This window comes from Hetaerina americana, unplaced genomic scaffold, assembly GCF_022747635.1.
Source record: "Hetaerina americana unplaced genomic scaffold, ioHetAmer1.1.p SCAF_9, whole genome shotgun sequence".
Lineage (NCBI taxonomy): Eukaryota > Metazoa > Arthropoda > Insecta > Odonata > Calopterygidae > Hetaerina > Hetaerina americana.
The window spans coordinates 46,470,593-46,491,428 of NW_027287538.1; the positions used below are offsets into that span (position 1 = coordinate 46,470,593).

General features: G+C 40.1%; 1 protein-coding gene across 1 annotated transcript in view; it reads right to left on the reverse strand.

The window, feature by feature from the left end:
* The window catches only part of LOC139698679 (facilitated trehalose transporter Tret1-like), a 48,449-nt gene extending 42,890 nt beyond the window's left edge, over positions 1–5,559 (reverse strand). The window contains exon 1 of the mRNA XM_071597552.1: positions 5,247–5,559. Coding sequence (XP_071453653.1) covers positions 5,247–5,395 — 149 coding nt within the window. The 5' untranslated portion in view covers positions 5,396–5,559. The remainder of the gene's footprint in view (positions 1–5,246) is intronic.
* Positions 5,560–20,836: the final 15,277 nt, after the last annotated feature.

The window sequence follows — 20,836 nt, forward strand, 5'->3', positions numbered from 1 at the left end:
TCTTTCTGTACCCATTACTTCCCCGTCGTTCGATTCTTCCAAGCCGTTCTCAAAAGATCATTTCTCCATTATAGTCAATAACATAACCACAGCCAAAAAAATACACAAATGTCCATCGGTTACTTTCAGATATCCTAAAAACGTGGTGAAGTCCTTAAAATTACCGGACGCTTCAATAAAGAACGTTTTCCTCTCAAGTTCCCACTTGTCTTATTCTCTAAATATTCACTCCTTCAACAACTCCCTCCTTTCTTCTCAAATTTCTTCCATCCCTTCACGCATATCCTTGCTCCTCGAACAGCGATATTGCCTAAAAATGCAGACTTGGTTTTACCTTTCCATTAGTCAGTGCATCAACTCTCTGGAAATTCGCACAGAGTCAGTCTCCTACAATCCCCTTCCCTGCTTGCCTTTCTTCCAGTTCCACGAAATGCTGCCCTTGATGAACTTAATTTTGAAAACTGCTACAATGGATTAAACCTGTCCTCTTTCTTCCTTCCTTCTTACCTCCTCTCCCACAGCCACATCACCTCAACTGAAAACATTAGAAGCAGAATGTATTTGCCTTTAAAAAGACAGATTTATCTGGGATTGTATGATTGTCGTATATATTGAATTAATCATATCCCACCCACGACCGATTCTCTCAATCCTCTCTCCATTCTACCACTCTTCCCCATCTCAATCAAACCTCTTTCCACGGACCCACAGGTCTTGTTCCCCTCTCTTTCTCTACACAGCCTCCCTCTGCTATTTAACGACTTCCTTCATCCCTGTCCTTCCTTCCTATTGGCAACATTCACCTCCTGCTCCCTCACCAATCGTTCATCTGCTGGCCTTTTGTTTCGGTCATTTATATCCTACTCCCTCATTTCTTCACTCTAACTACCCTCCTCTCCTACCCTACTCTTCTCGTGAGTCGTAACTACTCTTACACTGGACCATCAAAAAAAATTGAGTGTTTTTTTTCAAGTGATGCTTCACAGAATAGATGAATATAAAATTCCTCTCACACATAACCTCTGGGAAACATTTCTACATGCATACCTACTTACATGCATTATGTAATAATTTGAGTGTTGAAGCAAAATTTTAAATGTTGTTTTTTGAAATAATATTTAGGGATGCTTTCGTCTATTCCCATTTTGATTTTGTTGGAATGCGATTGGTAGCAAAGTGCGCGCCTATCCCTATCCAGGACCCTAAGCACATAGAATCCGTCAAACGGGAGTGACCTGATACAATATGCCTCCGACCGCACTGAAGACTTCCAAGCACGGGAGTCTCGGGACGGACAGAAGGAGTAGAAGGGACTGGGATGTTGGTGAAGCGATGGAGCGCGGGGTTATGGAAGGTGGGAGTGCGGGTGATTACGGAAGAAATGAGGGGCACCTTTCCCTTCCGTCACGAATCACGAGGAAGGGGAGAGAGGCGGCGTCGTACGACGGGGGACGGTGTCGACTCCTCAGTGACACGTTCATCCTCCGCGCGGATGTATGGTGTCCTTCTCGGCTGAGTACGGTGTCACAACCCGCTGCACCACTGCCGCTGTCGAGTACCTACCGCACAAAGTGGCGCCAAGATGGATAGGGAGGAGCCGGAGAGCGTGGAGGGAGGGATCGGGGTAGTGATAGCTGTTGAGGGAGACGAGAGAACAATGCATTCGGGATAAATGCGGGAAGAGCAATCGGACTAGCTCTGGGTCCAAACTCTACGGCGCTCCATCATTGACGAAGGTCACTCACGTACGATGCCTCAACCCTTTCATTTGATTAGTCAGAGAAATTTAAAGGAAGGCAACATATTTTTAAGTAAACGAGGGATGTGTTAAAACTAAAAGCAATAGAAAATTGTGATGGAACAAATGATATGAAATAGAGAGCAATTTAGGCCAAAGAATTGGAATGAAATACGAGTATTTGCTTCCTTCACTCCAGAGAACGGAATGAAGATGGATGCGCGCCTATGATTGATGACCGCTACATTCAAACTGAATTTTTCCCCTGATGCAATCATCATGAACATTGCGCAGAGGTTTGCAAGCCCCCATTCTTTCCTTACCCCCGTTCCCACGACCCCCCAGTGCGTATCCACCACCGATATCTCGTGCCATTATCATCCCAAGAAATATGAAAGAGGAAATTTTCTTACTTTTTCGATAAAATATCAGGATATTCTAAAACCATTTCTTGAGTGGGTCTGGAGCATATTTTAAAACAAATGGTTTTAAAATAATGCAGCTTAATATAAAATACGTCGCCGCAACGTCACGGGTCATCACGAGGGATATCTTAATGAGGGAAGATACCACCCAAACAATTTACTACAGCCTTGTTGGCGGTGCATTAAAAGGGAGGTGCTTCACATACAGTTCCCATGGAATCACGCAGCACCTCAAGGCGTTGATTAGGACGGCAAAAGGAATTACCCGATTTGATATAAACAACCTCTGAGTATCAGTCGAGCACCAACCACATTGAAGTCCACCAATACTTAAGATTTTAATCGGGGTCAAGTGCACAGAAATATTTTTTTCCCGATAAGCACATGACTTCCGCATTTTTCGGAATGCAAACAAAAACCGAAATAAACTTCAATTAATTACAATTCAAGTAGAAAAAATGGTGTGACAGCATGTTGACGACTTGCAGTAATGATGACTTTGGTGCCATAAAATATTTCATAACTTGAATGTTTTAAGAGGGAGCACGTGAAGTTCGAGTCCTATTTCTATAAACCTGCCCGTACGTTTTGGATAAAGTGCCACAACTTATGACGAAAATTCGGGAAAAGGGCGATAATGTGTGAAGGCTAAGTCGCCCGCTCGTCCCACTCCGCGGCTGGGACGACTGCCCCCCTGTCTTGGGGAGACTTGCCTGCGCCAACCATGCTGAGATAAAACTTTTGCCTCCCTTTAAAAAAAAACGTCGGGCTATTTTAATGTTGGAAAAATACTCTCTTCGTTCTCATCGAAATCAAAAGGTTTTGAAAGCTAAAGAGTTATGAAACTAATATTTATTTACAATTTATTAACTACACGCTTAAATATCATTACCGGTTTGTGTTTGGTTTAGGGATAAGTTAAAAATGTTCGGAATTATCCTCAAGGGAGAAAAACAAGAATGTCAAGGAGACGAACAAATATAATATCTGAAAAAGTATGCGCCTGCAGTAGTAATGGAAGGAGAGACAATCACCATATTTAGTTCCAAAAAGTCCAGCTTTTATGATAAATTGCTTGTGAGGCGAAACAAGTCATCATCAAAACAGAAACACTCGCGGGATATATAAAAACAAAGACCGAGGGTTCACGAAAAAATATATTGAAATTCGAGACTCTTATGCATGAAAGCACCTTTCCCCGGCAATTAAAAATCGACACGTTTCCCACTAATAAGCAAAATAATCTCAAGCTAATTGCGTCGAAAAAGAAATTGATTATAATGTAGCCGAGGATGAAAAAAGTTGGTTTCTTCCGCATTTTACGCGACCCGACCCACTGGTCACCATCCAAACTAAAATAGTAACTCCTTCATGAAGAAGAGAAAATAGTGAAATGAAAATTTCAGAAAGCAGCCGGAAGCTTTAGTTGGCATTTGTCTTCCAAAACAAATCGGAACATACCGAAACCCCAAAACAGTGAGTTCTAATACTGCAAGTCCTAGATCAATTGAAAGAGGATACATTTTGTGTTAGAGCATAAATATTAATCAAGGGGGTCTCTATCCCACCTTAATATTACCTGAGCATTTAAGGTTTGTCCCTGGGCTACGTTAATTATTTGACATTGTGAAAGCCAACCTCGGAAGGAAATTGGAAACGCTTGAACTGATAAGATTGATGCGTGGCTAAGATAGTAAGTCAGAGGAAGGAACTTTTCCTTTTGAAACATTCATTTAAATTTGTTATTCCTAAAGGATTTAGCCGGGTCCCCTTGCAATTCGTGGCAATAAGTTAAGCACACATTACTGATAATTGTGTCATTATGGCTCGTCGGCAATGACAACTCAATGCATTAAGCTTATTGGGGGAGCGGGAGTTTTAGGTCGCGCCATTCATCAGAGACAGGTGACACCGCTTCGGTTAACACACGCTTTGCATCTAGGAAACAGTTGCACTCTCCTCTGGAATCCGATCTACAATCTAATGACCCTTTGTCCATACCTCGTATATTGTAGCCATTAAAACAAAATCAATGTTGTGTAATCCGCCTCGTGCTCTATAAAATATATTTATCCCCGATACTGATAGAGGTTGAATAATTTCTATACGTTGTAATTCACTCAAAGAATTCTGAACATAAAATCATAAAATGCAGATAGTTGGAAAACGATCAAAGAAATAATCAGATTTTCAAGTTGAAATTCCTATTTGCGCTAATCAACGGCCGTATCCTTCTCGGGCGAGAATAAACTTCATTAGCTATTATCAAATTCAAAGATACTGGAATGTGGAAGACCGTGGCAGAAGGGGAATTTTTTTTAGGTACGCAGGAATGAAGGTATTAGGGAATTCAAATAAAATTAAGAAAGAAAGACCGGACCAAGGACCGGACATAACCTACCGGAGGGAATAGGCATCAGAATACTTTGAATAAATTCACCTCTAATGCCTCAAATATTGACCGCAAGGGCATTGGTGGCCCTATGCACGCACAGCTCTCGACCGCCCATTTCAATGCGCTTCTATCTGTCCAAGAAGGTGACACCATACCCCTCAAACCAGCGGCCAACAGCATAGCAGTGGGATCGGAGAAACCACCCCTCCCTAGTCGGACCAACTGAGTGGTGTGTGGACGGACCAGTCTCAGAGCCAGAAATCTCCCCGGGGCGGACACTTGTGCGATGTACTGAAATGAGGAAGTACACCCCGCCTCTAAACAAGAAAAAATGAGCCAGATGATAATCGAGAGGAAACAACGATCACCCTATGGGTCAAATGCTGACCCCCGAAACTATGCATGCGGAAGAATTGCCCGTTGCCCGAAGGAGTAGGGGGAGAAAAGCTGAGCCAGGATTACTTCCATATCGTCAGGGTTCGAATCTAGGACTACGAATTCAAAGTGACATTTTTCTATATACCTAATTCCACCTCCTTTAAAGAGTGTTACGATTATTACGATGTCAAAGCAAGTGCAAATAAAGTTCGCGTATGCATGAAAAAAAATCCGGTGCGACGTGAACTTAAGAGAAAGAATGGGAAATGAATAACCCTTCCCGACCCCAGAGCCTCCGTGGAGTACTCACATGTCATCCTTAAGTCCACTCCCCATGGTGTCTCCGCCGATGGCGCCTATGGACCCCTGGACGCCGCCTGGGGCCACCTCCTCTTCCGCGGCCCGAGAGCCGCTGCGTCCCCAGATGGACCAACGCCCGGCTCTGCCCCCGAGACCCATTTCACCCCTTGAACTGCACTCCACACACAAACACACAGGTGGACACAAACACTCCTCCACGAGCACTCTCCTCGGCCGGAAGCGGGAACTCAATTTCCGGCAGAGACTTCAACGCTCGAGTGCGGAGATGTCTGCAAGTCGACGAGCAATCCTCTCTCGCCGTTGGCCCCTTCTCACTCTCTGTCTCACTCTCTCCCGAGGAGCGATCGACTAGCGCCCCATCAATGGGGCAGCGTGCTTTTAAGCGGAGAACCTCCTCCGCCTTCCCCCCTCGCGTCCCATTCCCCTCTCATGGGGGAGCCCACGGCGGGGCTTCGTGGAAGCAGCGGCGGGGCGGGGGAGTAATGTGACTCAGGTGGAAGGGAGGGAGGGTGGTAGGGCTCTCCCGCTCGCTCGCCCGGCTCGCGTCACGGCGTCCGCGGCCGGGATTTTCCAGGAGGCGGAAGGAGGGCACCCCGGAGGACTTTTTCCCCATCGAAGGGACGTCGTTGTTCTTCGAGGAAACCAATCGCCCTCCTCGTCGTCGGCGGCAAATGGGGATCCAAGAAAGCCTCCTTGCCCAGCAGTGGATCACCCCCATTCCCCAAGGTCACCTGTGCAGGCCTTACCCTTCGACGGAGAGACGGCGACGTCGCGCAAGAGTGGAGGAGCCAGCTCGCCGGTTCGCACCTCATCGCAGGATCTTTGGGCTGCTGATGGAGTGAAGCTGCGGAAACCCTCATATCCCTTCTTACCCAACGGCGCTCTCGGAGGACCCTGGATATATCACCGTCCATTCTGCCTTCTTCGCCTGGGAGCGGAAGACTACTTTGCTCAAAGAATATTTCTTTCAAATTATGACATTTCAATAATTAGGGTCGATGGTAGTGCGATTCCTGTTCACATAAATAACGTTATTGAATGCTTACACTGACTGAATATTTTTGGGAGATTAAAAGTAAATATTGTCGCTTAAGATTCACGTCCTGACTTCATTCTTTATATGCAATTCTTATTTTATTTTGAGAATAAATTCATGAAATACTTAAGAACGCTATGTATTCGTTAGGCATAAAATAAAAAAATCCAGCTAAATGATGCAATAAACTTTCAATCATATTCAAACACGACTTTAATTGTATTTGGCTCCGGATAACCTTTATATAATTAGTTCGTATTATTTCGCTAAAAAACCAACTCGGAAAAGTAACAATATCCTGTTTTGTCTTTTGCATTTTGATTGGCAATAGGTATCCATATTCATTCTTAAGGTTGCATATTTCCCTGTAAATCTCTTGATTTGTGACAATTAATATTCCTATAATTTCCTCAAGGATACGTGTTTGCAATATTTCCAATATTATCGATGATACTCAATATTATTTGTTGAAATCCTACCAGTTTCAGTGCCGTTGAAGAATTTATTCCTTGTCCCTGTCCTGTCTTGAATGAGCTCCGTATCACTCCACAGATTACAACCACCCGGAGGAACGTGATGCCGTGATCCCTTGGGGTGTCTCGCCAACTTCCGATCCTTCTCCCGACCACCATGTCACTCAAGAACTACGATCCGCACACAAAGGCACACGCGGGAACAAGCACTCCTCCACTAGCACTCTCCTAGGCCAGAAGCGGGAAATCATACTCGTCGGAGACTTCAACGACCGAGTATTGAGGCGATGCGATGTTTAAAGTCTGAGAGCAATCCTAAAATACCTTTGGCCACCTCTCACTCCGCGCCAGGGTGAACCCACTCCCCCGCACCTTGAGAATAGAGTGGAAGATAAAACACTGGTCGCCATCCACCAATCTGCTTACAGGTTTGTGGAGGCAGAAGGAGGGCTGCGAGTAAAAGGGGAGGTGGGAGGGTATGGGAGGGGCGGAGTTATGAACAATATGAAGGGCGGTGGAGGAGGAATCTCTGGTTGGACACCAGGAGGAATTTTTGTGGAAGTTTTTGACGGAATTATTTTGAGTTAGGAGCTGTCCCTATTTCGAGAAGTCAGCTGTTATGTTATAGACCCCGCATAAATATGTTTACAAATGCTTATACAATTACTAGTTGCATCACTCTTTAGAAATATTTAATAGAACTAGTTAGTAATTAATCAGTTTCACTCACTAATGTAATATTCTCCTTCTGTTTTCCACTTCTGCATGGCCTGCCTTAGCATAGTGGTGGCCCATCGTATAAGTGGTTATGGTTCAGTTTTATTCCCTCCTATTTCTAATAGCGAAAACCTGAGCCCTGGAATATCTAAAATACCTGATGTATAGTCTGTAGCGGGTAATGTTGACACTTGTTTAAAGCTAAGTCTTCTGCTAATAATTATATGGGTTTTCACCACCATGCACGTCTTTTCAGGGGTTTTAATTGGATATTGTTCCTTTTTTCTGACCCCTTAAGTACCCTCCCCCTTCCTTTCCCCTTAAAATTTCCACCTGGCGCTTGAACCCCATGCCTCACACCATTTTAGTGGATCACGTGGTATTTGTGTAGATTTATATTACTCACTATAGTATACTGGCTGTTTTACACGATGCTCTTTCAGTTACCGGAATCAGAAGCATAATATTGGATGCGAAATTAGCGCATGATTTTGGGTGAACTTTTTAAACAATCCAATTTCGATTTTTCTCCTTCCAATTCCGATTTTTTAGATTTCGTTTCGTGTTTTCAGTCAACATCAGTGTTGATTAAAAATCTAAAATAAAATCCTACGCAACAGTCTTTAATCTCTTGACACGCCCATGCTCGTCTCTGTATGGGTTTTGGATATGATAAATCTAAGGAAAAATAGGTATCGTAGTTATTTGTCTTTTCAGTTGTGAAAATAAGATTCAAATCGTTTATTAAAAATGATTCAACCTTTTAAATGACGCAATTTTAATTATTCGGATTTCAGTGCTGAAATAATTACTATGTAAATTGGTCTTAAGGGTCATATTCCAAGACGTGACTAGAGGGATGACTACCCCTCTCCATCCCAGTTTTCATTGCCAGGTGGACTGATCCTCCGCGGTATTTTCAGACTATATTTTTCCTCCGTAACATCACCAATCCCTATAAAAAGAATGGTAGCCGAGGGTATGACATGATGATATCCTCAACTGAGGAAACATCCTTGATCAAGCGCAAGGTGTCGGAATAAGTTGCTCAATTCTGTTTTTGAACGCTGAGCTGTTTTTTGTATAATTTATTGATTTTATAATTTTTATAATAAAATTTTTTATAATATGATTTTTATAAAATGTATTTTTATAATTCATTAATACATATTGAATAATATTTCTCTCGGATGTACAGCAAAAGCACTCATATTTTTGTCAATAATTATATTGATTAATTTCATCAATTGAATTATATAATAATAGGATCTTTGGATTCCTGAGAAAATCTTACACATTGCCTATGACACCGTTGAAAACGATAGCTTCAGCTAACTGCTAAGATTTAGGTGGATAGATATCTGAGCGCTTAGGGTGGAAATATTTTTTTGGTTTGGAATCATAATAAGGGGTTTTTTCAAGAACAGTATTAATATCTGCAATCGAGTTTTATTACCAATAATTGGAATTTAATTGTGCGCAACCATACGAAAGAAACGTCATTGCTCAAACATCAGGTAAGTATTTAAGCATTGATGAGTCGTGAACGTCACAGTATAGTTTCTGAATTTGAAACAGTTAGTATTTCTTCAACTTTAAATTATCTTTATGTTAACTTACTACCTTCACTACTAAAAATACTACCTTGATCAAAAAGTTCCCGGAATTTATTCAGAAAATTAAAAATACAAGTTTATTCATCTAAATCTATATTGTCCCCTTCAAAGTAATCCCCATCGACTGCAACACACTTATGCCAGCGCTTGATCCAATCCTCGAAACATTTTTTATATTCGGTTTTCGGTATGTCCATCAGTGCTTCCTGCGATTTTTCCATTACTTCCTCTCGGCTGCTAAAACGCGTTCCCCGTAATGGTTTTTTAACTCGATTGAACAGAAAGAAGTCACAGGGAGCCAAATCAGGTGAATTCGGTGGCTGTTGGATGGTATTTGTTGCATTTTTCGTCAAAAAATTACGAATAATGATAGCACTGTGCGACGGTGCGTTATCATGGTGCAAAATCCACGAGTTTTCTGCCCACATTTCTGGTCTCTTTCGGCGAATTGCTTCACGCAAACGTCTCATAACGCCCAAATAATACTCTTTGTTTACTGTCTGGCCTTCTGGCAAAAATTCATGATGCACTACACCGTTGTAATCCATGAAAACCGTCAGCATTGCCTTCTTTTTTGACTGAAAACGACGTGGTTTTTTTGGTCTCGGCTCATTTGGTGAACGCCATTCACTTGCCTGATGTCTGGATTGCGTGTCGTACTCATAAACCCACGTCTCGTCTCCAGTAATGATCCTTTTGATGAATGTGGGATCGGATTCAGCCTCGCAAATCATGTCTTTTGCGACGTCAACATGGTCTCTTTTTTGCATGAAATTGAGGTCTTTTGGCACCAACTTTGCTGCTACACGACGGAAACCCAAATCATTAACCACAATGTCTTGGGCGGATCCATAGGCAATGTTCAAGTCCTCCGCTATTTCTCTGATGGTTAATTTGCGGTTATTGATCAACATTTCTTTTACTTTATCAATTTTTTCACCGACTTTCGATGTCGATGGTCTGCCACTGCGTTCATCATCTTCGATTGACTCACGACCACTTCTGAACCGCTCGTGCCACTGGTAAACGACCGTTTTTTTTAGAGAATCGTTGCCGAAACACTTTTCCAACATTTCCAACGTCCGTGCCCCACTAAATCCGTTTTTTACGCAAAATTTAATATAGTAGTATATTTAGTATACGGAAAAACGAGCCCAAATGTTTGTAATTGCATCGTCAGCAGCTTCCCACAGTATTTTTCATTTTAGTGGGTACTGAACTGTGGTATTGAGTGATGTATAAAAAAGAGTTATACACCCGTCCCATCGCCATTTATTGTCTACAAATTGTTTTTCTAATGCTTAATTTATTGCGTTAATTCTCAATCTTCGATGTTGAATGATATTGTGTCGCAGTTGGTGCCCAAAATGTTCAGAACTTTCTGTGATTCGCTGTTTCTTTAATCCAATTTTTTTAATGAGTCTCATAAAAACATTAGTTTCAATTTTATTCAAAAGTACTTCTTTGAATGGAAATCAACCTACGTTATTATAAACAAGTTTGCATAACTTGTGTTAATTTGAATGTTGTTTTCGATCATGAGGGTGTTGTGAAATCAACTCGAATGCACTGATATATTCTAAGGTTATACATTGCATGTTGAAATAATTTTAGCCCTACATTCTAACTAAACCAATGGCATTTTAAGCATTTATTTTTATAAAACCATAAGCACATTAATCAACCCGAAGGTCGGTTTGGTAAGTGATGGTAGAGTTCATCCAGTACTAAGCGCGACGGCGTGTGAAATTCACACATCAGGTTTGGGGGGCCTTTCCCTGTGCCGGTTATTGTTTCCCTGGAAGATCGCAAAGCTTGCGTGGAGCTGAGAGTGTCTAGAGAGAATTACCCGGGAATCGAACCAGGGGCCTACAGTTAGTAGCTTAGCGCTGTACCCCTGGACTACCGCGACCCACATTCATTTATATATCCTTTGAAAATAAGAACGAATATGTACTCGATCATTAAAACCATGGCTTTAATCAGAGCGAAAGGAAAATTGCGACATTATAGAAATTATATGGGGATCGGGATGTTGCGGTGGCTATCGTACTGGCTTCCCGCCCAGAGTGCCCGGGTTCAAATCCCGGCGGTGTTGAATATTTTCTGGATTATATCCTGGCTTGCGTGTTGTTGGATGGCTTTCGTGCTGTATCCTGGGGTGCAGTTTTTTGTTGGTTTGCGGTAAATGTGTTTGCATGAGTGTTGGATGAAGGGATTTTTGCATGAGTGTGTGCGCTGCTGTGGGTGTAATTTTCCACCTGGTTGTTTTGCATGTGGTATTGTTCCATTTTACGGTTGGTGACCTAACCCCCCCCCCCCCCGCCACACGCCCTTGCAGCGGCTTGCGGGGTATTATGTAGATGTAGATACTTTCAGAGGTATCTCGATCCCTACTTGAGGTGCTTTGTGGAGGGCACTTTGAATGAGTACGCCGTCCGTCGGATGGGACGTTAAGCTGCGGGCCCCTTGGCGCTTTTCGCTACCAGTAGGCTCATGCCGACGCCGGGTTTCTCTCCACCCTTCATCCTTTCCTGTCCATCCCCTATGGCGCAAATGACCTCAGCTGTCGGTCGCCTCCCCTAAATACTACTACTACTACTACGAGAAATTATATTTATAAGATTAATATTATATGCAATGTTTTCAACGTAAATTAAATTTTCGAATACTCGTAATCTAACATTATGTATTTATAAAATAAAACGCTTGGCAACGCGTATCGGGTTTCCATGAAGTTCCACGTAACCAATATCTAAGGACTGAAAAGGTATTGAAACACGCGTATTCTAATGATATTGTTTGCATGCATTCTCATTTAACGAATTCATCATATAAAAACGTTGCAACTTTAAAATATTAACTACTGAATTACTCAGATTACCTATATATAAGAAAAAATTATTCGATTTATCTTTTATCCCATCACTTGTAATGCCTTATCTACTGCACACTTTAGATATCTATCTACAACAACTGACGAAGGTAATTTCACTTAAGGAAGAAGAAAGGTTTTTAAAATTCAGTGCACATGATTCCGAATGATAAAAGTAGGTAGTTTTATATTCCATCATCATATACATATTTTTAAATAGGTTTAAATGCTCATAAAAAACTAATAAACCTAAAGTTATGGGGTAATCGTCATACAATAATTTATTAACAATAGATTTATTGAATATACTAAACAAAAAAAAAGGATTTCTGTTTCAATTACATAGATTAGCATGTAATTTTTTATGCCAATTATTATATTATCAATCACATGACAGGGATGCATTATTCAACTGCCTATATTAACATCTTCGCTCAAGAAATATACAGTAACCGTAAAAATGGTTAGGTACATATTTATCATGACGCATATTTCACTTTCAATATTTCTTATTTATTATGAATAATGTATTGTATTGGATACAATTACGAAGACAGTGACATATTTGATTGACCTGCCTTACATTCACGTGACGTGACACGTGATGAGTCTACGTTGCGTTTCACTACACGAGTAACTAGTTAATCGTGAAGGGCAACTAGTTAAGTTACCTACCTACCTAGTTGCCGACATCAATGGTTATGAAAAGGATTAGCACCATTAAATAATTTATATTTGAACAACAAATGAAATATCAGTCATCTTCAATACCGTTATCAGAGATGGTCTTATCGCAGTTGTGATTGTTCTTTTTTATGCGAAGTCCAGCTCAGTCACTCTTTATTTCAGTATGTTTAATTAGAATCGAAATGATTACTGATTACTGAATACCTTGACCTTGGATTTCGGAAGCCATATATTAATCCATGATTAGTAGATGGCAAAAAACAAATTAATTGATGTATTCAACACACATATTGTTGGAGATTTTCGGGATAGGCTGACGTAGAGAGGAGAACTTTTAAGCAAGCGAGGAAGGGTAAGGAATAAGAAATGCATGTTGGACAGAATGAAGAGAGGAAGGAAGTACGCAGAATTTAAAGAGACTCGTTGTAATTTGGATGCTTCGTTGTATTTTGTTGGGAGAAGGAAGTAATTATATCAGTGTATAGTTGCATAAGCTGTGTCCATCCAAACCTGTGTTAACAGGTGAGATGCCAATAATAATAATAATAATAAATTTTATAGGGAGAAATGACCACAAATTTATGGTAAAATGCCGGGCGCAGAGAAAAAATAGAAAAATTTCTTTTCTAAATAGAACAATTGTTGATTGGAACACCTTACCTGCAAAAATATTCGAGCCCTTTCCTAACAGAGTGTACACTTTTAAGAAAAGATGTAAGGAATATATGAAATAATTCGATTGATGTGTGGTGTATTGTATTATATGAAATAGATTAATTTTTTTTTAATTTATCTTTTTTTTGCTGACTGATGGATGTAAATGAGATGGGGATTCGCTTGTTTTGTTAAAGAGATTTGTGTTTTGAAGCCTGATTTTATCTATTATCTTTTGTGATTATTTGGGACTTGTGTGCCACCTGACACTGTCTATCAGCACATGTGTATTTTTCATAATAAATAATAATAATAATAAATACCCATATTATCCACTGGTTAAGACAAGGAGCGACTTCAGATGGTCATTTTGCTCCAGGAAAATTGAACAGGTCGTTTGTCGATTCTGGATCTGGGAAGTAGATTGAATATTCTAATTTCAAACGTGAAAGAAAACAGTAAAGCAGTATTTAATAAAATTCCAAACGCTTCGTCTATGAAGCTGAATGTTAAGGCAAGACTGTCGTAGGCACTCGCGTACTCTACATACATGTAAACTTGCAAAATTGAATATTTTTTACGCTTTTCTTTGTGCCGTCGAAGTGTTATTATATTGCCCTCATAAGTGCTTCTACATCATCGATATATATATATATATATATATACACATATATATACACATATATATTATATATATATACATATATATACATATATATTATATATATATACATATATATTATATATATGTGTGTATATATATATACATGTACATGATTAAAAGAGTACGTAATGCACATGAATTAGTGGAAACTTTTCTTACGGAAAATGGCACTCTATAGATCAGATACATGAAACAACAGATTAGTGGAACAGCGAAGAATACGAGTATTTTTCCTGCTGGAGTAGAATGCTAAATTCCGAGAAACTACGGGAGATACCGCAACGGTAACTTTTAACGGAGTCATCCGCAAATATGCTTTCAATGCAACAATTTCAGACTATAATAATCATTTACCTTGACCGGGATTCGAACGGATTGTATCCGGATTCAAATCCCGGTCAAAGCAAATGATTTTTACGCTCTGAAATTGTCACAATAGAATGCTAATTAATTCAATGGGCAGATAAAGGGAGGAGCGAGAAAGTATAGAGAAGAGCAGAAGATGAAAGGGTCATAACATTCAAATGGTCAAAACTCTATGGCAAAGAAGGACGTCCTGGGAGGAAGACCAGTAGGAAAAATCGCAGAAAAATTAACAAAGGATGTAAACCTGAGAAGCTATCGGGGGGTGAGAGGGAATCACTACTGAATTAAGAAAATTGGAAGACTGCAGTGAACCAATCTGAAGACTGAAATATTGATGATCAGGATGACTGAGAGGGTATTCAAATTTGCCCTCCGTATAAAAAATATTTACACTTTTTTCCTGACTCCTTTTGAATGCGTCATCGGTCGGCTTTAACCACGAAAGTTCCCAGCGGAAGCGATGATTTCCTTCTCCCATTCGAGGGCGGGGAAGTGCGGTGGCGGCTAATATCTCTCTTCCCGTTTCTACCCACGCTCTCTCTCCCACTCCCTCTTTCACCCTCTCTTTCGTACCTCATCACCCCATTCACCCTTCTCCACCAACGTGGGACTAAGTAAAGGGCATTCCTTCCGCCCCTTCCCCCATCGCATAGGGGATAAGCTGAATTGTGTTAGTGATCGTATTTGGTAGCAGTCAAAGCGAATACACTTAAAGTATTTCACGAGTGAGGTGTCAATCTATAGAAAAAACAACAAAAGCAGCTACAGATGAAACGAGAATAATTCATCCAAATTCTAAAACCAACGTAACACGTTGCATCAGATGATGAGATTCTGTAAAAGAAATTGTGCAGTTTTAACGACTTGTTACTCCACGTATTTTTTTTAACTTTAAGACTGAATGAGCATCTAATACTCTAAAATAAATATAATTCGATGGCCCTGCAGTTTCCTACAAAATAGATGTAAATCTATTTTGCAATGGGTTGTACCCTACTTTTTCATAATATAACTATCCAATGTAGAGCTTCTATACTCTTTATGAATAGACTACATAAAAGAGACTGTAACGGCATTAATTAACACTTAAAGGACAATACGGGATAGCAACTGCAGGGTTATAGATAGCAAAAATTCCACTTGCTACCCTCAGCGTCTAGGGAATAATTAGTTCTACTTCAATGCATGCTCTTCCATTAACCTCGTGTGTTTTGTTATCATAACCCATTCTTTCCGAATGACCTCATTAGTGTTCTGTTCATCTGTTTTCAAGTCTCCCTTTCAATCCCTCGTCCCTCTCCTTGGAGGGAAATTCCTGCTACCTGCTACGTTGGGTCGCATTCCCTGCCCTTCACAGTCTCCTCGGGGGGTGGAGTGTTTTGTGGTGCGTGTTCATGTGGTATTGGTGTTTCACATTCTTGCTTGTTGTGTCCTGGCTTGCGTGTTGTTCGATGACTTTCGTGCTGCATCCTCGGGTGCAGTTGTTTGGTGATTTATGGCATATGTGTTTGCATGAGTGTTGGATGAAGGGATTTTTGCATGAGTGTGTGCGCTGCTGTGGGTGTAATTTTCCATGTTGTTGTTTTGCATGTGGTATTGTTCCTTTTTACGGTTGGTGACCTAACACCCCCCGCCACACGCCCTTGCGGCGGCGGCTTGCGGGGTATTATTTAGATGTAGATGTAGAAAGGTGGCTTCATTAGGTGTGAGGGCAGAGTTTGACCATTATTACTATGCCCTATTACGCGGTGTGCATGACACCCACTCCTTACACGACAGGGTATTGAATACAAGATGCTCCCATCGTAGTCCCTTGGTTCCGTGTCGTCACACAATGTAAAAGGTCGTATTAAGATGAAATCTCATGTCCAAATTTCAAAATCAATAGCCTAAACCGCAAGGTTGATTTTAACGGTGAGAACTGATGCTGTAAATAAGAAATACCTGGAATGAAATTCACTCATTATGGTAGTAACAGGTACGTACAAGTTCTAAGGCATCCCAATTTTTTTCCCAGGCCTAAGAGCAGATATTAAGGTGTGTATTGAGCTTAGAATGAGCACACTCTGTTTATAAATATAACAAATGGGATGATTGAACCGTACAATTTAGATTTTACGTTTTAATTCGATGTACTACTATTTATTTTTATTTATACATTCTACTGTTTCAGGCTTCACTTCGTGGAAGTATTTCACATCCATATTAAAAAGCCTTGGTACTATTCCACAGATTTTTAAATCTGTGGAAAAGTACCAAGTCTTTGGATATATTTATTTAATTCCTCCGTCATAACTCATACAAAATTGGTTCTTTTCAATTGCAAATATTTAAAGAGCGATCTGAAGTTATAATTTTTTCAAACATTCCACGCAAATAGTAATGTTTTCAGCCATCTATTTAATAACTTGTTTGGAACTGGCATATGCTTTTGAAAATTAGCAAACCAAAAACTGAAAATTTTGCATATCGAGCCTCGATTCCTTTCTTTGGTAAGAATTACCCGTATCAGTTAATCTTTCCTCGGAGTTTCATACTTATGATTAATCGATTACCACGGTCACTTTTCTATTAATAGTTTCTAATAATTATGCACCAGCTTTGGGTAGACTTTTGATCTCTCATTAACATTACACGAAATATCCTTCAACCCCAACCCTACATACTACAATAACTCACCCCTTAGCTCTGCATACTTACTATTTCCCTTAATTCCTCCCGAAATGCCTATTCTTTTCCTCCCTCTATTCACTCGCATTCCTAGAATTCTCTTCTCTCTTACCGCTTACGGTATCCCCCTACCTCTCAGTGCCCCTGCATCCACTTCCCTTGCCTTTACGACTTCGTATGAACAGCTGTATCCCTTCCCATATTATATCAAAAAGTTTATTGTTTTCTTTCTCCTTTCTACCCATTTCATTTGTACTATTTTTCTCCGCGCCCACAACTCGCAAAAACTTTAATGTACGCTTATCCTCCTGCCTAAGCGATCAAGATTCCAAGCCTACTAATCTTTGATATAGATCGTAGAAAACTATGTTCTTTATCAAAAATTTCCATGCATCTCGATTTAAAGATGCCTTAAAAAGTGGCGAGAATACTCTCATAAATTCTCGCTTCCTTTCAAATGATTCATTGCTAAATGCATTTTTTCTTTTAATGTCTCCCACAACTCTGTACACCCTACTTCAAACACTTACCAAATAGTTGAACTGTTTTACCAGTTCTTGCCTGGGTTCAAATCCTAGAGATGGCAAATATTTTTCAGGAGTACCATAATCAAGGTACTTTGTGGAGAGCACTTTGAGTGAGTAGGATATCCGTTGGATGGGACGTTAAACTGCGGATCCCTTGGCGCCTTTCGACAAGAGTAGGCTAATGCCGACGCCGGGTTTCTCTCCACCCTTCCTTTCCCATCCATTCCTAATGGCGCAAATGGCCTTACCTGTCGGTCGCCTCTCATAAATACTACTACTACTCAATGCCTTCACATTTGCCTATATTTTCTGAAAATCAGACCAATTCTACACTCAATTTTCTCACTTATATGACTATCGGTAATCTTTTCCAATGACATCCTCCAGGTTTGATGATTATTCAATGTATTTCACAATCTTAACGACGTTTATAGATTGAATCTCACTATTTAGCGTGATTTGTTTGCAACAGAATTTCCCAAGTTAATAATCACAGTCAGCATGTCAAAAGAGAAAAGTCACTTAGCCTATAATTAAATTTTCACTACGTGAGTGAAGACATCAAGAAAGCCTCGGAGAAGAAAGTGAAATTGGCACCATTTGCCACTTATTATTCTGGAATCCAGCTCAGCTCTATACTGTTGTTAAACGAACCAATCCAATGCACTCATTATGATTCACTCTCAATTAGTTGCATAAAATATCAATTTCCAGTACTTACTCGTCATCGTAATAAGACCAGGTAAACGATTCGTTCAATTTGTGAATAATTATTATTTTCCTCGGCTGCAATGACTGCACTTCCTACCCTCCATGAAATGCAGTGACCACACGAAGAATATTAAATTGCATTGCATCCTCCGGGCAAACTTTTAATGAAACATCGAAAATGGAACCTTTTAAGAAAAATATTTTATTTTATTTTTCAACCATACGTTACTCCTAAATGGTTTGGGTTTGCTTTTATTTTTTATAATGCATTTTCCGCATGCAAAAAGTCGTAATCTCACGATCAAAATTAATTTTTTTTGAAAATTCGATTCGATTCAGGTACCGATAAAAATTCGAAAAGTGCGATGAAGTATGAATAGTGATGTTTCCAAATGTACACTTTATTGCTGATGGTCATTTCATGGTTACAGAGTCTTCATGTGATGCAGATGAAATCATCTCTGTAACAAAATCATTATTTTGAACAGTAATCCTGCACAAGATCTGTCCCAAAGGTAGTGTTACTTATTTTTCCTGGATAGAAGGACGGATAAGCGGCGGTTTTTCCGGCTGGGTTCGAGTAAGAGGAGTCGTAGGAAAGGCTTGAAGGCCATTGGCAGAGTGATGATGATCCTTCGTTTGAAAAATCTCTATAACGCGACCTCGTTATGCTCCGTTACGAACCTGCTGTTGGATCAGCGCAGCTAACAAATGTTTCGAGCAACTGGGCAACACCGAGAAAGAGACTCATGGCATGCTAGAGGCTGCTTATAGAATATCTTCGAAATAGAACGTTATTCGGTGACGACACAAATATATAAAACATTGATTAAGACATTTAAACCGAGAAACACACACACCCATATATATATATATATATATATATATATATATATATATATATATATATATGGGCACCAACAGCTACACCCACGCTATGTGATTTTTCGGGTACCAGGTCTTCCTGGGAAACCATAACCGGCACAGGGAAAGGAACTGGCCCCCCTACCCTGATGTGTGAAATTCACACGCCGTCGGGCTTAGTACTGGGTGAACTCTACCATCACCTACTAAACCGACCTTCGGGTTGATTACTGTGTTTATGTTTTTTATGGTTTATATATATATATATTATTTATATATATATATATATATATATATATATGTATGTGTAGAAATATGATACGTATGATAAATATAATACACCTAAACACACATCTATACGTGTGTGTATATATAGTAGTTCTCACAGCCTAATGTTTAAGGCAGGTTTGGGTTTGGCACAGACTGTGCACTTCAACATTTCCTAGCCTCTCCTAATGAAACATAATTTTCAATTCTTGATGCTTCCTTCTTCCCTTCCTCCCGCCCATCATGTCGATACTGTTTTCCGCCCACCGCTCAGCGGCCTATCTTCTAAGAAAAGAGACGCCAAAATGTTGACGGTTCTTTTCTAAACAAACGTGGTCAACATCCCTGTCTTTAATTCCCTTCTTATTGTGAAAGCTGCTGACTTCACCCTTTTTTATATTCCTATTATTGAGATCATCGTGTGCCAAGGCACTTCCGATGTAGGCAAACTGTGCAAATTAGAAGGTAGATGAAGGAGTTTAAGGAGGGACAAGAATGAGTGGACATCCGCTCTCTAGAGCCATCAATTAGACAAAACGATGAAAATGTAATCACGTGCATGATTTGTTGAATTCTGACTGTCGAGTAAGTGTTCCGTTGCTAGGTGACATTCTGAAAATTTTGAAAACTATTGCCCTTCCCATTGTTATGGAGAAATGGAACATCCAAAAGGTGTGGGCCAACTTGGTCACAAAACTATTGACGGACTAGCAAATTAGCCAATTGAGTGTTGATCGTGAGTGAACTAAGGGATTGTGTGGAAATTTAACTTGATTATTTAGACATTGCAATCAGTCCCTACAGCCCTGACCTAACTTCGGCGGACTTTTTTTTATTCCCGAGGGTCAAGACCGCACTCAAAGGAGCCGTTTTGAAAGCATTGAGGCTATCAAAGTGGCTTTGACAGCAGCTTTGAACGAGATTCCACTTGAGGCCTTCGAGGGTGCGGACTGGGCATGGGAAAATCGATGGAAAAATGTCCAGATGCTATATATATACATACATACATATACGTGTGTGTGTGTGTAAAGAAAGGTAATTGACAATATCGGTACAAAGTACTAATTTCATATACATATACATACGCCCTTCATCCATTTTTCCTGCTTCCATAGGACTTCTCCCAACAAACCCCTCTCTTCGCCCACCATACCAAGTACTTCCTCATTTGTTTTCTTCTCTGTCCATTATACCTCCTCCATTTTTCTCCACACCCACATTTCAAAAGCCTCTAATCTACGTCTATCCCCCTGATATATATATATATATATATATATATATATATATATATATATATATATATATATATATATATATATATATAACACTTTTTGAAAGTCTCACGGACGTGAACAATAATGAATAACACTTAGCACTAGTGGACACAGACAAAAACACAGAAACACACAAAAAAAGAGACTCACTATTTTTCGAATTTTCGGTGGTCGTGAC